Source organism: Camelus ferus, chromosome 7 (genome assembly GCF_009834535.1).
Source record: "Camelus ferus isolate YT-003-E chromosome 7, BCGSAC_Cfer_1.0, whole genome shotgun sequence".
In the NCBI taxonomy this organism is placed as follows: Eukaryota; Metazoa; Chordata; class Mammalia; order Artiodactyla; family Camelidae; genus Camelus; species Camelus ferus.
The window spans coordinates 66,047,458-66,067,653 of NC_045702.1; the positions used below are offsets into that span (position 1 = coordinate 66,047,458).

Below are 20,196 nucleotides of genomic sequence, written 5' to 3' on the forward strand. Positions count from 1 at the left end.
TATTCTTTCTGCTTGCTTTGGGTGTAATTTTTTCTTCTTTTTTTAGTTTCTTATGGTGCAATCTTGGCTTATTGATTTTAAACCTTTCTTCTTTCCTAATATAAGCTTTTAATGCCTTAAATATCCCTTTAAGCACTTCTTTAACTGCACCCCATACACTTTGATATGATGCATTTTATTTTCCATTTAGTTCAAAATGACTTTCTTATTTTCCTTGAGACTTCCTCTTTGAATCATGAGTTGGTTACAAGGTTTTTTAATTTCCAAATATTGGTGATTTTTCATATTTTTCTGCTCTTAATTTCTAGTTTAATTCATTTAGAGTCAGAGAACATACTTTGTATGATTTTAATTCTTTCAAATTTGTTAAGGTTTGTGTTATGGTTCAGAATAAGATCTTCTTGAATGTTCCATTTGCCCTTGAAAAGAACATAGAATCTGTTGTTATCGGGTGGGGTATTTTATAAATGTCAATTTTAAGTCAGTTAATTAATAATGCTGTTCAGATCTTTTGTACCCTTACTGACTTTGTCTACTTGACCTACTGATTACCATAAGAGTGCTGAAGTTGACAAGTACAGCTGTGGATTTTTCTGTTTTTAACTCTCTAGTCAGTTCTATCAGCTTTTGCTTTTTGAAGCTCTGTTGTTAGCTGCACATATTTTAGGATTTGTTATGTTTTCTTGACAAATTGACTGTTTTTTTATTATGTAGAAGTTCACCATCAATCCCATCAATTTTCCTTGTTCGAAAACTTACACTATCTGATATTAATATAGTCAATGTAGTCCAATTTTCTTTTGGTTAGTTTCTGCATAGAATATCTTTTTCTATCTTTTTACTTTTAATCAATCTGCATCCTTATATTTAAAGTGGTTTTTAAATTTTATATAATGAGGGTTTTTTTTTAACCCAACCAATTTATTTTAATTTAATTGGTGTTTCTATATCATTCATATTTAATGTAACTATTAATACAATTGGATTTAGGTCTACTATTTGATTGTTTTCTGTTTATCCTTTTTATACCTGCCTTATCTTAGGTAATTTGAGTATTTTCAGCATTCCATTTTAATTTATCTATTGGCTTTTTGCTAGCTCTCTTAGTATTATTATAGTCACTGCTTTAGAGATTACAATGTAAAACCTAAACTTTAACAGTCTACTCAGAGTTAGTATTTTATCATTTCAAGTAAAATACATGACCATATAGATCCCTTTACTTTCCCCTTTTTGTTTTAAATGTCATTTATATTAAATATGCTAACACTGAAACCTCCCAAGACATGCTGTAATTTTTGCTTTCAATAGCTATTATTTTAAAGATCTTGAGGCTAAAAAAAAAAAAATCTGCTACATTTACTCAGATATTTACCATTTCTGTTGTTCTTTTTTCATCACAAAGTTCTAAGTTTCCCTGGTATCTTTTTTAGTCTGAAGAACTTTCATTAACATTTCTTTTAGACCAGGTCTACTAATAACAATTTCTAATTTGCCTTCATCTGAGTATTTCTTTATTTTGCCTTCCTCTGTGAGGATACAGAACTCTGAGTTGGCAGTTCTTTTCTTTCAGAACCTTAAGCAATTCTTTCACTGTGTTCTGTGGTTTCTGATGAAACACCTGTAGTCATTTGAATTGTTGCTCCCTATACATAATATATTTCTCTTTCAAGATTTTTTGTCTTTTATTTTCAGAAGTTTGGTTATGATGTATCAGGGGAGTGCTTAATTTTGAGTTTACCTTTTCAGACGTTTGCTAAGCTTCTTGATCTGTAAGTTTATGTCTTTCCCAGATCCAGGAACTTATAGCTTTATTTTTTTCTAATGTATTTTCTGCACCAATCTCTTCCCCCTCTCCTGGGATTCCAATGATACAAATGTTACATCTTCTGCTACTGTCCAGCAGGTCCCTGAAGTGCTGATTCTTCAGTTTGGATAATTTCTATTTTCAACTTCATACATAGCTCTATAATCTCCACTCTGTTACAGAACCCCACCTAGTAAATGTCTTATTTCAGATATTTTACTTTTATGTTCTAAAATTTCCACTTGGCCTTTTACAAGGTTTTAAATTCTCAATTCAGAAATTCTCTTTATCTATTAATTTCAAGAATATTTACCTTACATCACAGAGCATGGTTATAATGGCTGCTTTAACATCTTTGCCTGATAATTCATCTCAAGACTGGCATCTTTGTCTTTTCCTGATAACTGGTCATATTTTTCTGGCTCTTTGTATATAAAGTAACTTCAAGTTTTATAATGGATGTTTTAAATATTATCTTTAGACTAAATTCTGTTAAAATCCCCTAACGTATCTTGATTTTTGTTTTTCCTTTTGGTAGGCAATCAACCCAATTAGAATCAGACTGCCAAGTTTTTTCTTGCTTTATGTGGGAAGAAGTTCCAATGTAAGTTCAGTTCATAAATCCTTAGCTATATTTCTTTGGGCTTTCCTCACATATATGCTGCTCTGGGACCCGGGCAGCAGTTTGTACCCTAGCTCAATTCTCATATTCTTAGCTGGGAGGCCAGAACTTTCGCTGGTCAGTGCTCTCTTCCCTGATACACTCTTCAGCTCTCAGGTCTCTCCTTTTCCTAATTCCTCTAACCTAATACAAGGTGTTCTCTTTGAGTTTTAACCTATCACACTATGGCACAATTCTGGACAACTCAAGTTCTTGTGGGGAGAGCAGCAAGAAAAAAGAGAAAAACATGGGAAGCCTCAATACTCTCTGGTTCACAGAGGCTTTTTTTCCTGATCCTGTGGCCAGAAAGAGAGGGTTACTGTCAGAGATTCTGCTCTCTGCATCCACAGTACAATTAAGGACCAAGGGTCCCTCAGGTTAAGGCTGAGGATATCGAAGAAAAAAAAATACACAGGACACTCACTCTAATGATGGTTTTTCTTCAAATTTTAGTATCTCTCCCCAACCTGGCTGCTATTGTTTACTTTCCAAAGTATACAAGTAGCTGCTTTTTAAAAATTCAGTCCAGAATTTTTAGCTGCAATTGGTGGAAAAGTGCTGTTGGGCTGAACTGAGATCACCCCAAAGTCACATGATGATGCCCTAACATCTAATGTGACTATATCTGGAGAAACGGCCTATAAGGAAGTAATTAATGTTAAATGAGGTCATAAGGGTGAGGTCTTGATCCTTTAGGATTAGTGTCCTCATAAAAAGGGACACCAGAGAGCACTCTCACTCTCTCTCTCTGCCATGTTAGGACATAGCAAGAAGGTAACTATCTACAAGTCAGGAGAAGAGTTCTGACCAGAACATGAGTCAGCCAGGACCTTGGTCTTGGACTTTCCAGCCTCCAGCACTGTGTGAAATAAATTTCTGTTGCTTATGCCACCCAGTCTGTGGCATTCTGTTATGTTAGCCCAAGCATACTAAAACAGAAAGTTAGCATAGTAGTGGACTGACTCCATTTTCACTAGCATCATAGGTTCAGTTAGCTTTTTCAATTGTCACTTTTGAAGGCTATAATGTGGTAAGATGTACCGTATACTAAAAGACATAAGATAAACAGAACCCATGCATTCTGAAAAAGGATACAGCAGAAAAATAAGGTAAGTTTTCATAGGAAACTTGCCAGAGATAAGAAAAATGAAATGGAGAATTCAGAATGTAGTAATACACAGAAGAGGAAGGAGGAAAAACCATCTGTAGGAAAAGCTTATTAAGAACTGGCTAAAAGGAAATAAAGAGGAAACAGAAGGAAGAATGCAACCAGAGTAGAAAGTGAGATGGTTACCCAAATAATAGTTTCAATGGGTAATACCAGGAGACCTCATAGTCAAGTAGAAAATAACCTTGTATCTACAGGAACAAAAGAGTAATTAAAAGTCAGGGCTAGAGAATGGAAATGGGTGGATTTATGTAAAAAAAGGAAAATGGTAAAAAGGGGTAACTAAAATTAAAAAAATATATAATGCATTACATATTGTATTACATAAACATGAACATATTACATAATATAGTGATTATATATTACTATGGTATATGTGATATAATGTCTGAGTTTTTCCTGATTAAAAACATTTTCATTACATGACAATAGATACTATCTAAAAGGAACTAATGAACACTTAACAACTGGTGCCAGACTTGTTCTATCTCAACATTACACACTTTGATTATTAAGCTTAACTGTTCACTGAAATCAACAACAAAGGGCAGTGACAACTTTCAAAGAAGAAAAGAAGAGAAAGTTTTGGAACTTTCTTTAGAGATAGCAAGACTTTGACTATGCAGTGGGAAACATGGAATTTTAGGAAAAAATCTTCCTTATTCCCAACACAAAACAAAACAAAAATTAGAAACGCTGGATAAAATATAATAAATACACTTTAAAACATAGCAAGTACATGAAAAAAAAAAACAAAAACACAGAAATCCTTAAAAGGCAAACAATGAAAAACAAATAGAAAATAAAGGAATCTAGAAAAACTCCAAAACTGAATGCATCAAAATAGACTCAAAATACAGAAAGCAAAAACAAACATATATCCACCGGATAACTTGATAAATCCATCAGAATAATAAAATAATTTGTTTCTAAGTTATTAACAGATCAAGCTGACAAAAATGCGACTATCATTTGAAAGACATAATCAGCAATTAGAGAATACACATTCTTCTCAATATGGAACACTTATTAAAACTAATCATAAGCCAGGCCATTAAGCAAATCTTACAAATTTCAAAAAATGTGCCATACAGACCAAATTCTCTGACCATAATTCAATCAACACGGCAGTAAAAATGAAAGGGTAAAAGTGCCTATTTTCAGAAACTTTAAAAATTAACTTTCAAATAACACATAAGCCAAAGAATAAACAATAATTAAAAATAGAAATTACTTAAAGATGAATGTTAATGAAAATAACACATTCCAGACTTGTAAATGTAGCCAAAGCAGTACTTGGAGAGAAGGTTGAAAATTAATCTGCATAGAGTTCAGTATAAACAGAATATGATCAAAAAAGATATAATAGAGGAAACAATAATACTATTAGTACATATAAATGGTCAACAAAGACATAAATTAGTTATTTGAAAGACTAATAAAACTGACAAATTCAAATTCTGGCAATACCGCTCATGAAAAAAAGAGGGAAAAATAACTAATAACCAACATTAGGGATGCAAAAGGGGACCGACTAGCTGACATTTGTGTGGAAAATAATATCAGGTATTTACTGATGGAATTTTTGCTTCATTCTTTAACAGCAACCTGAATTAAACATTGTTGGACCTCCACATCCATGCATTCAACCAATCATGGATGGATAAAAAATTTTTAATTCCAGAAAGTTCCAAAAAACCAAATCTTGAATTTGGCAGGTACTGGCAACTATTTACATAGCATTTACACTGTATTCAGTATTATACGTAATCTAGAGATGATTTAAACTATACAGGAGTATATGCGTAGGTTATATGCAAATACTATGCCACCTTGTATAAGAGACTTGGGTATCTGCTGATTTGGGGATCAGGGAGTCCTGGAATCAATCCTCCACAGATATTGAGGGATGACTGTGTACCAAATCCTTTAGAGGAGGGGGATGGCTCACAAACAATGAGGGTACAGAATAGTTTTTTTTTTTTTTAAAGCAGAATCTTCGCTTTTAACATCATAAAGATATGAATATGGCCTTAAGTTTGGTCTCTAGATCTCTTCAGGGAGTTTTGACTTTATTAAACCATTCAGTTGAATTCATCTATTTTAAGTGTGTCTCATTAAAAGAAAATACTGCAACCAACTAGAGATTAAGTAGGAGGATATAGAAGAAATTGACAACTGTAGAATACGATATAGAATAGAGAAATCAACAACCTAAATAGACCTATAAGCGTTAAAGAAAGTAAATGAGTAGTTAAGCTGCACTTGTGCACACACAAACCACTGTCCCCTCCTTGACCCAGAGTTTTTACTGGCAAATTCTACCTAATAGAGGAATCCAAGCTTATGCAAAATTCTTCCAAAGAATAATGAAAGCTAAAACACCTTCATTTATTTAATGAGGCAAATATAATCTAGATAACAAAAACCAAAATAAGTACCAAACAGAAAAATTATAGACAAATTTTGCTCTTAAACTCAGAATAAAAACTCCTAAAAAACTAGCAAACTAAATCCTAAGTCTGACAAAGCATTTTAAAATAATACATGAGGTTCAAGTTAGATTTTTTTCCAAGGCTATATGGATGAATTAACATTAGAAAAACTATTAATGCAATTCTTCACATTAAAAAATTTAAAGGAGATTTCTGGTTCCAGAAAGGTTAAAGTAGATGCACTTTCCTCTTGCTAAATACAACCAAAACAAACATAAGAAGATTCTGACGGTGGAGAATAAAAGGAAGATTGGCTTAGGGACCTTGGAACGCAAGAAATGACAAGGCTCACAATCAGCCAGGAGGAAAGAAGTCTCAGCAATTTTGTCTTCTCTGATATCACTCTGTGGCGCTGTTATGATATTCTGTTACAGCTCCATGAGGGTGGAATTCTAGATTCTCCATTCAGTCTTTTCTGGCCTGGATGGTGGTGGTACAGCGGTGCCTCTGTGGTATTTGGCTAAAGTAGAGCAGATATTGTCTAAAAGTCTTGTGTTCTGCGAGGCTGGTACTATTCCTGGTCCTTTAGCTAGAGAGGGCAGGTCCTTGGGGCACATGCACATGCCTGCTGATATTTGCAGGCAATTGGCTTATCTAGTACTCAATTTTAGATATAAAGCAACCAGAAAATCCAAGAAACTGGCCACCATATCATTCCTAAGGTCCTGAAGTCCCTAGACTTCTCCCTACCTTTCAAAGTCTCATGTTTTATAGGTCCAGGGTTTTGGGTTATACTTACTGGAGGAAACAGGGGAAAGTATGTCCACTTTACCTTCCTGGAAGTAGAATTCCTCCTAAATTTCATTTTCATAGCCACCTCATCCATCCCTAAAATGGACGATGAAGAAAATAATACTGCATTTACCCCTATCAAACTTGATCTCAGGCAGCTAATTTAGAGAATCTAAAATATAAGATGAGCCAATAGTTCAATTTTTTTTTAAAGCCTCAGAATTTTACTTAGCCTTAATTTCAACATGAACATAAGTGTGACGTGGAAATCAAAAAGTCACTGTAACCTCAAATTCTAACTAATATAGAGGTTCGCCTATCTGAAGCACTTAACTCTCAATATCAGATTTTAAGATCTGGTAAACCAGTGATAAACCAGAAGAATAACTAAGATTATAGTGCCTTCAAAAGACTGAAAGAACTAGGGACACTATACCTGGAAGAAAGAAAAAGGGGAACTGAGGAAAAAGGATTATATAATAGTAATCTTTTAATATTTATTAGGCTATTTTAAAAAGTAGCAGAAAATAGATCAAAGCATAATTAGATAAGTTGGCTTCATATACATAAGAATTTCCTAATAATCTGAACTGCCCAAAATGTGATGGACTTACTATCCTAAGTTCCCAGGTATCAGAAGTATTAAAACAAAGACTGTATGTCCACCAGTAGGAAATACCACTGAGCAGATTGTTTCAGTAGGAGGGAGACTAGAGTAGCGATTTTTAATCTATGATTCATGGTGCTATTGGAGTGGTGCTGTGGAGCTGGGTGTGGAGTGTGATTGCTGCTGAGCTGGCAAAATGCCAGATTTCCCCACCCAGCTTCAACAGACCTTCCATTTTATATATCCAGCATCTGTACTGACTTTTATTACGGGAGGTGGGAGTGGGCTGGAGAGAAGGATTACGCTTTAAAAGAAATAAAGTTCAAAATGACTGAACTTAAGACATGAACTAAGGCCTCTCTGAATATTCTGTGATTAATTCTTAGTTCTCAGCTATATTCCAGAAAAGTAAGATCATCGTCTTATTAAGGGATTATTACAAACAAGATTAATAAATGTGATTTTAAAGTCCTCCTTTTCTTCAATAATGGGGCTTTTAGAATAAATGAAGCTCTTCATGGTACCTGTGTCAGCACAGCCTATTTTGTGCCTGGGGGTGAATTGTATCTTTCTCTAAAAAAAACTGATGAACTAAAAGCCCTTTTCTTCCAAACATAAAAAGTAGCTGGAGAAAAGTAAATCTTATAAACCCATGAATTTGCATATTTTAAAAGTGTACTTTTATCAAGAAAAACATTAGAAAAATTGTTAAATAAATTTTAAGTGAACACACTGTACTAGCAAAATAACTACATAACTTCTCTAAAAGTAAAAGCAATTCATTGCATATTAGAATACCAAAAAATGGAAAATACTATGTGAATGTTTCTAGACACTTGAATCTTTAATAAACTACCTGATTTTGAAAGTTATAGATCATCTCATGATTCATACCTATACTAATAACAGTGACCATAATAGCTGACCTATAGAAACTTTTTCTAAAAGCACATTATTATTAATTATTAATCTTACCTACCTTAAAAAATTCACATAAATCTCACTGAATCATCTTTCTTATGGGGTCTGTCATACTAGAGGAATTCTGATCTATAAATCAACTAGAGATTCTATTTTCAATGCAGTAGTTCACTGGCTTCTCAGGAATAACATTCATGGTGAAGTAAGCCTAGAGGTCTATGATCGACATTTTGCTGAGGCATGACTCAGAAGATGGCAGACAGGCATGCAGGAGGGGTCCACTTATGGCAGTGAGTCTATCCCATCACTCAGCAAGGCTATATCAACATGGTCTAATTGTTTTAGTTGTTTACAGCTGTTGTAGTTGTTCACATATTTTGTGAGTGAATTATATGCCAAATGGTATCCCACATCAAGGGAATTGAGGCCCTGTGATAAAACACTTGTGAACATTAAAATATATCAAGCTCTACCATATTACATGTGTTTTAAAGTAAAGTATTATTTATAAATGTATAAAATTTTAAAATATGATCACTACACAATATTGTAACCATGACAATATTTCAAAATACTTTTAGACCCTGTGTTTTCATAAAATTTATTCTCTTATGAAAGGTCACATATTAATGGCAGAAAATTTAGAAAATACAGAACAGCAAAAATAAGAAAAATAAATAAACAACCCTTTTAAACACAGAGTAACCAACTTTTAACAGAAAATTTTATGGATCCGATTTTAAACTGCTTAGGGCTGAAAGACTTCAAATTTTGTTACCCTATTTAGTTTCAACTGTTTGTTGTAAGTCCACAGGATTGTTCAACTGATCTGAACAATTACAGTAAAACTTGATGCTTTTGGCATAGAAAAAACACAGGATAGAATTACCCTTCAGATTAAATTTGATTCTCATAAATTATATTACCAAAGCAGATTACTTATTTGAAACTACCATACCATAAAGATTGTAAAGATAATAAAAACTTAAGTTAAAACTTCTAACGACCAAGTTTCCTTCAGGAAAACTAGATAATGGAATTAATGTGATAAAGTTATTATTTATTATTACTAAGATTCCTACTACATAATATTTCTTGATATTCAGCAATATTTTACAGATAGATACTTTTAATTTTAAAATACTTTGTAATTCTGAGAGAACACAGCTCCTATCTTATTGTTAAATCTTAAAAGATTTGTTTCTGACATAAATATATTTACTGATTTATTTTTTAAAAAACCAAAGTCCAGCATCTCCATTACATAGCTCTTTTTAACCTACTTATTGCTAAAAATTTTTCAAAGATTCCGAGTTTAATGAAGAAAAGATTAACCAAACAAACTTAATGCCTGGATGCTTCTTTGTAAATTTATTAAAATACCATCTAGTAATCTTTGGAAATAAGCTACCTTTTAACTTGAGCTTTTATTTTAATTTACATGTAGAAAGTGATTCTGCTTCTTACATGCAGCAATTAATATACTCAATATTTTTTATGCATCCTGGAAACGGGTATAAATCAAGAATAGAGATTCTTTATCAGGGACAAAAGTCAAAAGATTAGGCATTCTAAAATCAGTTTTATGTTTCTCAAGATGCTGCGTGGCTGCTGTATGTATATACCAGACTGTATGGCTTTTAAAATTTCAAACTTGTTAATAAGAGAGATGTTGGGAGAATAAATAATATATTAGCGTTGTTACCTTTTAGCCGGTGACTTAGAATCTGCTCCAAAATAGCTGCAAAATTGTTAAATTCAGGAGAAGAATCATCAATGGTCTCAAAGCAGGACCGATCAATCAGGGTCTTCACAGAAAACCTATAGGAAAAAAAAAAGATTACTGCTTTTAAAAAGACTTGATTCACTCACCTAAATTGGAAAAACTGGAAGAAAGCAATTTGGGGAGATGTTACAGACATACTTTATAAGATTATATATTCTGAAAACTCCATTTACTCAAATTCAGTCTGTAAATAGAAAATTTTAAAGAAATATCAGGCTTTTCACTTACATATTAATATCTGTTGACTACATTAAGTCTTAGGAATGGTTTACTGTCCACAGAGCCATTAAAAGCAGAATCAAAAAATGACCTAAATTATTAAGTACAAAGCCATAATACTACTAGTACGAGATTTGAACATCACACCAAAATGCTTTTAAGAATTTTGGAGCACAAAATTGAATAAAATAGGATGTGAGTATTCATTAAGTGTGGATTCAAAGTTCTCATGAGCTAAAATAGGAAGAGTTATAATTCTGTAAAGTGTGCGATATTTTTTCTCTTATGAATGTCCTTTGTCTCTGTTTTTGACTGCCAATAATCTGCGTTTTCCAAAACTCAGCTCAAATGCTATGTCTTCAATGAAGGACTATCCTCCTACATGTTCCTAGCACAAACTAGCACTTCGTTTGTATCTCCCTTAAGGATGATTACAACTTATCTTACTGTTACTATTTGTATTGTCTATCTCTATCTTATTAGAATATAAATTCCTCCAGGGCAGGAACATATCTTCTGAATGTTTACATTTTCCTCTGCACACAGGGCAATGCCATGAACAATGGACTCTCTTAAGTACTTGTTGATTTATTTGTAAGACTGATTTTGTGGGAGTGGCAAAGAAACATTTAAAGGCTAATGTCACAGCAAGACAAAAAAAGTTTGTAATTTTTTCAAATTGCAGTCTAGTTGATTTACAATGTTGTGTTAGTTTCTGGTGTACAGCATAGTGATTCAGTTATACATATATAGATTCTTTTTCACACTCCTTTTCATTGCAGGTTGTAACAAGATACTGAATGTAGCTCTATGTACTATACATGAAGATTTTGTTGTTTCCCTATTTTATATATAGCAGTTTCTAGCTGCTAGTCCCAAACTCCTAATTTATCCCTCTCCTGCCCTTCCCTTTGGTAACCGTGAGTTTGTTTTCTATGTCTGTTATCTTTCTGTTTTGTAAATAAGTTCATTAGTTTATGACTTTTAACATGTATACATTCATGTAACCAGGGTCAAAATCAGGATATAGAACAGTGCTGCTGCCCCTAGCAACTCCCTCATGCTGTCCCTCTATAGTCAGACCACCCCTTTATACTCATAACCCACAAGGCCAATAGATGAGCGCCTGAGTAAAGACAGAATCACAAAGGTATGAAGAGAAGGGGTAACGATGTGGCTGTTAAATAATTAGAAATGCAAACTATGAGGGAGATAAAGGAGCACAAACTGTTCCTTAGGTTTTAGGCTTACTGGCAATGATTATTCAATCAGGGCCAAAGATACAGGAGACAAGTATAAAGAGAAATATAAAGAGATTTGTTTAGACGAGTGGTATCTATCAACACTTACTATATTAGAACTGAGAAATGTTTAAAATAGAGACAGTCCTCCCTTTGCACAGTCAAGCGGGACCATAAAAATGACCATGCAAGCTGAAACCATGCAGAGTGATCTTAACAATCAATGGAAAGAATTACAATTATTTTGTGCCATTTACAAATTTTTGTCAAAACATTAAAAACTCTCACTGCCAGTTATAATTCATAAGAAAATGGAAAAAAAAATCAAACATACTTATTTAGCAACACTGTAATTTAAAACATTAGCAATACTGAGAATTACAGTGTCTTTGTAAAAAAAACCTGTCAAGAGTGGTTTAAACAGTGCTTGCTTTCTTTTCTCATTATATAAGACAAAAATGCATGAGCAAGTTTTCTATGCCTTGGCAAATTGTCATATTCTAAATTTGGATCCATCTCCAACATTTTATCCTGTGCCGTTTCAAAGTGGTGAAAATCTCTGACAGGCTCTAGAACGTGAAGTGATTTGCCAGCATCACTGCCTCTGGGACACCTTCATCCTTTCTGTCACAACCACTTTGGTCATTTATATCAATATGTTCACCTTCAGTAAGTTCTTCTGGCAGAATATCTCAACTCTCCTGAACAGCACCAGTGTCAACATCTCCACAATCAACTGTTTATTCTAGGATTCCACTTTTGTTTCATTCCAATTTCACTTTCAGCATTACCACTTTCTGTTTCTTTGCCACAGTTTTGTCTCTGTTGGCCAATTTACTCTTTCAATCATGCATTTTTGTAAAACAACACATCGGTTTACAACCCAGAGACAAGGAAGCAACACAACTACAGGTTTTGATTTCTGTGTAACAGACGCATAGTGACCAATGCTAGACAGACTTTTGAAAGAAGTGGTGTGACTGGTCACTAATCATGATGTGCATCTGTTATTTACACAGTGGTCCGTGGACTAAAGAACTAGCAGCAAAGTTTTAGTTCATGCAGTTACTCACAGAATACAGTCGTAGTCAAATTATAACTGTGTTGTTGTGGGACCAGTATTAACTACATTGTGGTAACTAAAATTAGTGCATATTGGAACTGTGCAAAGTGAGGAATGCCATACTGATTAATTTTAAACAGAATAAACCCATCACATGTTAGTATAAATATTTTATTAAAACTATATTTTCCAAAACAAAAAGTGGCAATAGCATTATTTTGCATCTGTGCAAATATCTTTAATGTTGTGTTCAACAGAAAATAACTAGATTCTCATACCTGTTTCTGCACTCAATATCTAATATCGCACACCATGCAGCCTCTGGAAAACGCTACTGTACATTTTTTTTTAATGGGAACAAAAAAGCAAATAATATCTTAAGCTTGTTAAAAAATAATTTTGACATTTCAGACCTCAAAAAGGGTCTGAGCACAAGAGCACAAAAGGAACCACTACTCTAAGGCATTCCTTGTATGTAATGAAATTAACAGTGCAACTAGAATGGTACTACTTATACATCATAGAGAAAAGTTACTCAAATAATTTTTCATCTTCTTTGGTTCAGATGAATAACTCTAGGAAAGGCTGAGATAGATTAATGTTCAGCTATGTAGTATTATCTACAACAGCAACTGGAGTTCCATGGAAGTCATTATGTAAAGAGAGAGAGGAAAAAAAGAACACGTAAGAAGTAACACTAATGAATTTGGTCTCTTATATCTTACAGTCAAGATAGATAAATACTAGATGTAATACATGAGTAAATGAATAGAAATAAAAAGAAGGTAGACCAAAACCAGATTAAAGAGGGACTTGAAAACTCATTGTTGTTTCATATATCCTTTTCATCGACAATACACAAGAAAAGTGCTGCCAATCTTCAGCAAACTTTTCATAAAAATAGATAAGTATAATGTTCTTATTCAGTAAGAGAATGAACTGGGAAGTGCTCCTCAAATGAATAAACAAAAACCATACACACAGTCATCACCTCCACCTTTGACCTAAACAGAAGGAAACTTTCAAACGTTTGAATGTTTCTCTCTAATCTTTAATAGATAGAAGGGAATAGGAAATCTAACTCTGCAATCATACGCAAGGTAAATGAGTAATCTACCCTTTTAAAAGATTAGGACAGTAATGCACATTGGTGAAAGCAACTGAAAATTATATTTAAATATAAAAATAGTACGTGCTTATTTCATCAAAAAGAGCTAGATTAGAACTCAATTTCCACCTGTAATATAGTCTAATAAGATTTTAGTCACTACTGTCCTCCAGGAATAATACAACATTACCTATTGTATTTTGCAAATGGGAAGAAAAAGCCATGGAGAGTAACACATTTTTGTAGCATCAAGAGCCATATGCGGATCAATCAGTAGTTGATAAAAATTTTTTTGTCTCATGTTATCAGCCAACTGTCTCCTATGGAAGAAACTATTTGCATGATGAAAGCCTAAAATGGTGAATCTCAGAGCACTGTTATGACTTTTACTTTTAGTCAGATTAGTTTCTTACTAAAAACTAAAACAAAAGCAAAGCACAAATATCCCAAAGCATATCATTAGACACAATTTCTGTTATTTCCAAGCATGAAGCTATTTTAAGGGCAAGAAGCATTTAAAATAATTTCTATTATAATAAGATTAGTAATGAAGAAAAATAATTTTTCCCAGCATTGCTTCATCATTTATAGCCTGCTTTCCTCCTACCAACACAAAACAAAACTTCAGAAAGCAAATTAGTTCTTTGGAGTCTATGTTTTACTTCTAGCTAGCCAACTCCTCCCACTCAACATTACTTCTCTAGAATCACGTGGCTAGCTCCATTATGCCAGAATAATGAGAATCTTTTCCTCCATAACACTTAAGACATGCTATGAAAACCAAACCTGTAAAAAGAATTTCAATACATCTGAAAAATATCACACAGATGCTGAGCTATTTCCTGATAATGACATTAATATTAGTCATCTATTTCCTAAAGAGGACTGATTTTAAAATAATGCAATGACAATTTGATGAATGTCTAAAAATATCAAATCAAGTCTAAGTAACAGCTTTTACATAAGAATTAAAAAGTCAAAAATTTACATAAAATGGTCTTTTAATTATGTGAGGTTTTTCAAATGTCTCTGTCTTAAAAGATTCTCTTTCCCACCTTCAATTTTCTAAAGGACTCAAATTTCCAAAGAGAAGTTCTGTTCGGTTAGAATTAAGAAAGAATGATTGCAACTAAAACCTTCATACTTAAGAAAGCAGGAACTACCTCTTTTCCTTTAGCAACATACCAAGAAAGACGAGATGGTTACCAAAACTATATTTTAAAAAATCCTCATTATATCCATTAAATTAATTCCTTCCATAGTTCATAGGTTGGTAATATAATTGTAACTAAAAAGAATTAAGAAGCAAAAAAATGTGACAACAAAGTAAAAAATAAGATTACTTTGTTACATATCTACACTCTTTATTGGAAAGAAAGTATTTTAAAAATGGAAATGCACTTTAATATTTAAGGCCTTGCATTAGTAATATACACATACATATTCATATATATACAGTGCAATCAAGTAGAAAAGAAATGTACTCCCATATCTTTATAACAAGCTTATATAATGTTAACCATGTACCAAATATACTTCACAAAAAAATTAATTTCACAAAAGATTTCATCTATACCGTTATGTCCCTTTACATGGAATTATACCTGAAGATAACTACAGTACATAAAAGTAACAATAATCATCACATTTCAAGGGTTCAGAAAAGTTATAATCCTTCAGAAGAGTGATATTTTTAAATAGAACATAAGTGTCCAAATTATGAGAATTCTTTCCACTATTTCATACCAAATTTACGAGATTTCTTATATTATCATTGTTAGTAGTCTCTACCAAAGGGGTAGGGTAACTATACTCTGCCATTAATACCCACCATCAATAATCAACAAGGAGACACTGCCGAGAGATATGATACAATCCCCTTTCAAATGAAATGTAAAATGTATCTACAGATGAAAATGAGGACAGTATCCAGGTATCTGTTGATTGGAAGGGCTATTTCTTTTGTTACATTTTACACCAGAAACTCCCAAAATCTTTTTGAATTAGCAATTTGCCTTATTTTTTCAAGTTTTACACAAGTTAAGAATTCCCAGCCATTATGTACACTTTCTCTTTTATTTTTTCTATAATTTAAACTCTTCTATAAGTAGAAAAAAAATATATGCACGTAGCAAGAGTCTGTAGACTACTGTCCGCAGGACAAATCCATTCACTTGCCTGATTCTATAAATAAACTTTTATTGGAACACAGGAAAAAAAGTTCTATCTTCTCTGGAATATGTGCCCTGAAACTCAAAAGACTCTTCTACCATAGTGTTCATCATTTTTTTTTAATTTTGCTCAATGTAAAAATTAAAAGGAAATAGGTAGAAGTATATTTTAAAATATTTTTCCCACCTGTATCATCAAAATTTCTTTTAAAAGAGAATTGTTAATCTAGGCACCTTAAGGCTGAGCTACTATATTATTAACATCTTTTATTACTATATAAACAGACAGATAACAGCAGATTGCACAACATAAAAATTAACATTGACACACTATCTTAAAAAAAGGGAAGAAAATTTTTAAAAATTATCTAAAATTGGAAAGTTACCAAACCAAGAAAATGTCCCATCTTAAAATAACTCATTTGACTTATTATATGAAAGAACTCCCAATTTGGATGATGTTAATAAGGAACACTTTAACTGTACACTTAGGTCACATATACCTCTGGAGTTCAATTGTTCTTTATTCGATGACAAATAAAAACATTGAAGGAATATATCTTATCATAGGGAAGCTATCTAGTAAACTAGGTAACAGCAGTACAGCAATAGGCAGAACAGGGGCTCTGATATCCAACAGCCCTGGATTCACACCAGGCTCTGCTATTACCCATTCCTTGTCAAGACCCTTCACTTCTATGAACCACACTGTCCTCAGCAATCAATTACCTAATTATTGTGAAGATTAAAGGAGTTGGCATACATAAAGTATTTAACACAGAGTTGACTTATTCAAAAATTACTAAACGTTAGCACACATTCCCTTTCCAGTAGACCAGTGTTCTCACAGAGTACAACTAGAAAAACTGGGGGGAGAGGAGGAGTACAGATATCATATGTTTGAAGGCTGCAGAGAGTTGATGAAACAATGAGAATTAGAAAAGCTAAGACTCCAGAAAAGGGGGAAGCTCAAAAAAGCTGATTGCTTTTCTTTTACCCAGGAGTATCTGCCAGTTTTGAGTGCTGGCAGAGTCTGCACCTACAAAAAGCTGTTAGTGGGGAACAGATAAACTAGGAAAGCTTTTGAAGCAGACTTGTAAAGGCCTCAAACACAGTACGACTTTCTCTCCATCAGGAAACTAAAACCCTAATCTTGAAAAACAGAATAAAGCATTTTGTAGTTTCAGAACACAAAATAATAGTTCAGGACTACCAAAGAAAGGGTACTGGAAAAGAGATAAAACCTAGGTAGAAAATCCTGAAAGGCCAGGGCAAACTAAAACCTGACCAAGACTTAACAGCGCTAAAGTCCAGCCTGGATTCAGCATAATCCCTGACTGGATGAAGGTGATCAGTCACCACACAATCTTCCACAGGAAGATAACATTAGTAAGGGAAAGAGAGCACTATTCTGTACTATTAGTCATGGGCACTAGTATGCTCTTGGCCATGTTTTCCTCAAATTGGGTGGTATATTCCATCTATATGCTCCATGGTGGTCTCTTTCTACTATATGTTAAGTTCTAATGAATACTCTGGATACATAATGATGGACAAAAGGGTAAGTGTAAAAATACTGAAAGAACAACAGAAGTGCTAAAGAAAAATTTTAATACATACTTCAGGCATTCAGTTAAAAAATTCTAGACATGCCAAAAGGTAACACTGTATGACAAAATGATAGAAGGAGAGAGAAAACAGACAATAAAAACAGATGTAAAGATGATCCAATATTCTAGATCACTGATAAGAATTTTAAAATAAGTATGATTAATATGTTCTTGAGAATAGAGGAAAAGATGAATACAGATGAAAAGGTAGGTATTTTTATCAGAGGATTAGAGTCTTTAAAAAAAAGAATCAAATAGAAATTCTAGAACTATCTGAAATTGAAAACTCATTTGCTGGGATAAACAACAGATGAGGCACAACAGAAGACATGATTAATGAATGGAAAAAGAAGTCAATATAAAATACATAAAGTGAAGCACAGAGAGGAAATGAGAATAGAAAATACAGGAAAGAACATGAGTCAAGTGGGGCCTGGTAACGTTTAACACACATATAATTGCAATGTTAAGAAGATAACAGCCAAAATGTTTCCAAAACTGATGGAAGAACAATGGAAAACAAAAATACAAACGTATATTGCCTGAATATCAAGTATAAAATATAGTAACAAAATAATCTTGCAGAATTTAAAATGTATGTAGATTTTAAAAGTATGTCTTAGGATGAGGGGGGATAAATGGTTCTAACATTATTAGAGAAGTTGTAAAAGTTAAAATTGCATTAAATCATAATAAATCAAGGGTAAGTGCCATAAGGATAGAAATCAATATATCAACAGTTGACCCTTGAACAACACAGGTTTGAACTGCAGAAGTCCACTTATACGTGGATTTTTTCCCCATAGATAAATACTACAGTACTGTACAATCCAAGGATGTAGAATTGCAGATATGGAGGGTGGACTGCAAAGTTACGCATGGATTTCTGATTTGTGGAAGGTCAGCGCTCTTAACTTGCACATTGTTCAAGAGTCAACTGTATAGAAGAAGAAAAAGGATATATGACCAACAAGCTCATAGAAAGAAAAACTATAAGGAATAAATGAAATAATAAAAAATACTTATATATAAGAAAATAAGATAAGAGAAAAAGTGAACATAAAACAAATAGTAAAATAGTAGCCATACACCCAAATGTAATAACATGAAATATAAATGGGCTAAATACTCTAAATAAAAAACTAGATAAAATGCAAAATCCAATTCTATCCTGCCTAAAGAAACACTTTAAATTTAAGGACACAGAAATACTAAAAGTTAAGAATGATGAAAGCTGGAGAAGGTGTGGAGGAAAAGGAACCCTGCTGGTGGGAATGTAGTTTGGTGCAGCCACTATGGAAAACAGTATGGAAATTCCTTATAAGACTGAAAATGGACTTACCATATGATCTAGCAATCCCACTCCTGGGGATATATCCAGAGGAAACTCCAATTCAAAAAGATACATGCACTCCAATATTCATAGCAGCACTATTTACATGTATGTAAGCAACCTAAACGTATGCTGATAGATGACTGGATGAAGAAGATGTGGTATGTAAATACAACAGAATACTACTCAGCCATGAAAAAGAATGAAATCAAGCCATTTGCAGCAACATGGATGTACCTAGAGATTATCATATTAAGTAGAATAAGTGAGAGAAAGACAAATACCATATGATATCACTTACATGTGAAATCTTAAAAAAATGACACAAATGAATTTATTTACAAACAGAAACAGACTCACAGACATAGAAAAAAAACTTATCATTATCAAAGGGGAAAGTGGGGGATAAATTAGTAGGAGTTTGGGATTAGCAGATACAAACTACTATATACAGAATAGATAAACAAGGTCCTACAGTATAGCACAGGGAATTATATTCAGTAGCTTGTAAAAACCTATAATGAGAAAGAATATGAAAAAATACATATATATATGTATAAGTGAATCACTATGCCGTACACCAGAAATTAATACAATGTTGTAAATCAACTATACTTCAATAAAAAAGAACAATAACATTACCAAAAAAAAGAATGGTAAAAGATACATCATGTAAATGTTAACTAAAAAACTGTTTTCACTATGTTAATAGCAGAAAAAATAGACTTTAGAAGGTAAGAACAGTATTAGAGGTAAAGAAGGACATTTCATGATAACAAAGGAATCAAACCACTAGGAAGAGATCACAATTCTTAATCTGCACACAGCTAGTAATAGAGCAACAAAATATTTATAGCAAAAAAAAGGCATAACTAAAAGGAGAAACCGACAAACCTATACTCACAGAGGTAGATTTTAACACATCTCTATCAATATCAGACTAAGCATACAAAAAACTAGGAAGGATACAGAAGATATGAACACAACATACTAGATCTAATTGGCATATATAGAGCATGTAATCAACAATGACAGAATACAGTAGTCCCTTGATATCTGTGGGGAATTGGTTCCAAGACCCCTGAGGATACCAAAATCCACGGATGCTCAAGTCCCTTACACTGGCCTTCCATATCAGTAGATGTAGAAACAGTGGATAAATAGGGATGACTGTTAATATTCTTCTCAAGTGCACACAGAATATTTATCAGAATTAACCATATGGTGCATCATAAAGCAAGCATAAACAAAAAATCAGAACTAAAATCTTTTCA

At 33.0% G+C, this 20,196-nt stretch overlaps 1 protein-coding gene across 7 annotated transcripts in view; it reads right to left on the reverse strand.

Moving 5' to 3' along the window:
* The window catches only part of RUNDC3B (RUN domain containing 3B), a 121,638-nt gene that overhangs the window by 91,461 nt on the left and 9,981 nt on the right, over positions 1–20,196 (reverse strand). For all 7 annotated transcript variants that reach the window (XM_032484061.1, XM_032484057.1, XM_032484059.1 and 4 more), the window contains exon 2: positions 10,097–10,212. In XM_032484061.1, coding sequence (XP_032339952.1) covers positions 10,097–10,212 — 116 coding nt within the window. The remainder of the gene's footprint in view (positions 1–10,096; positions 10,213–20,196) is intronic.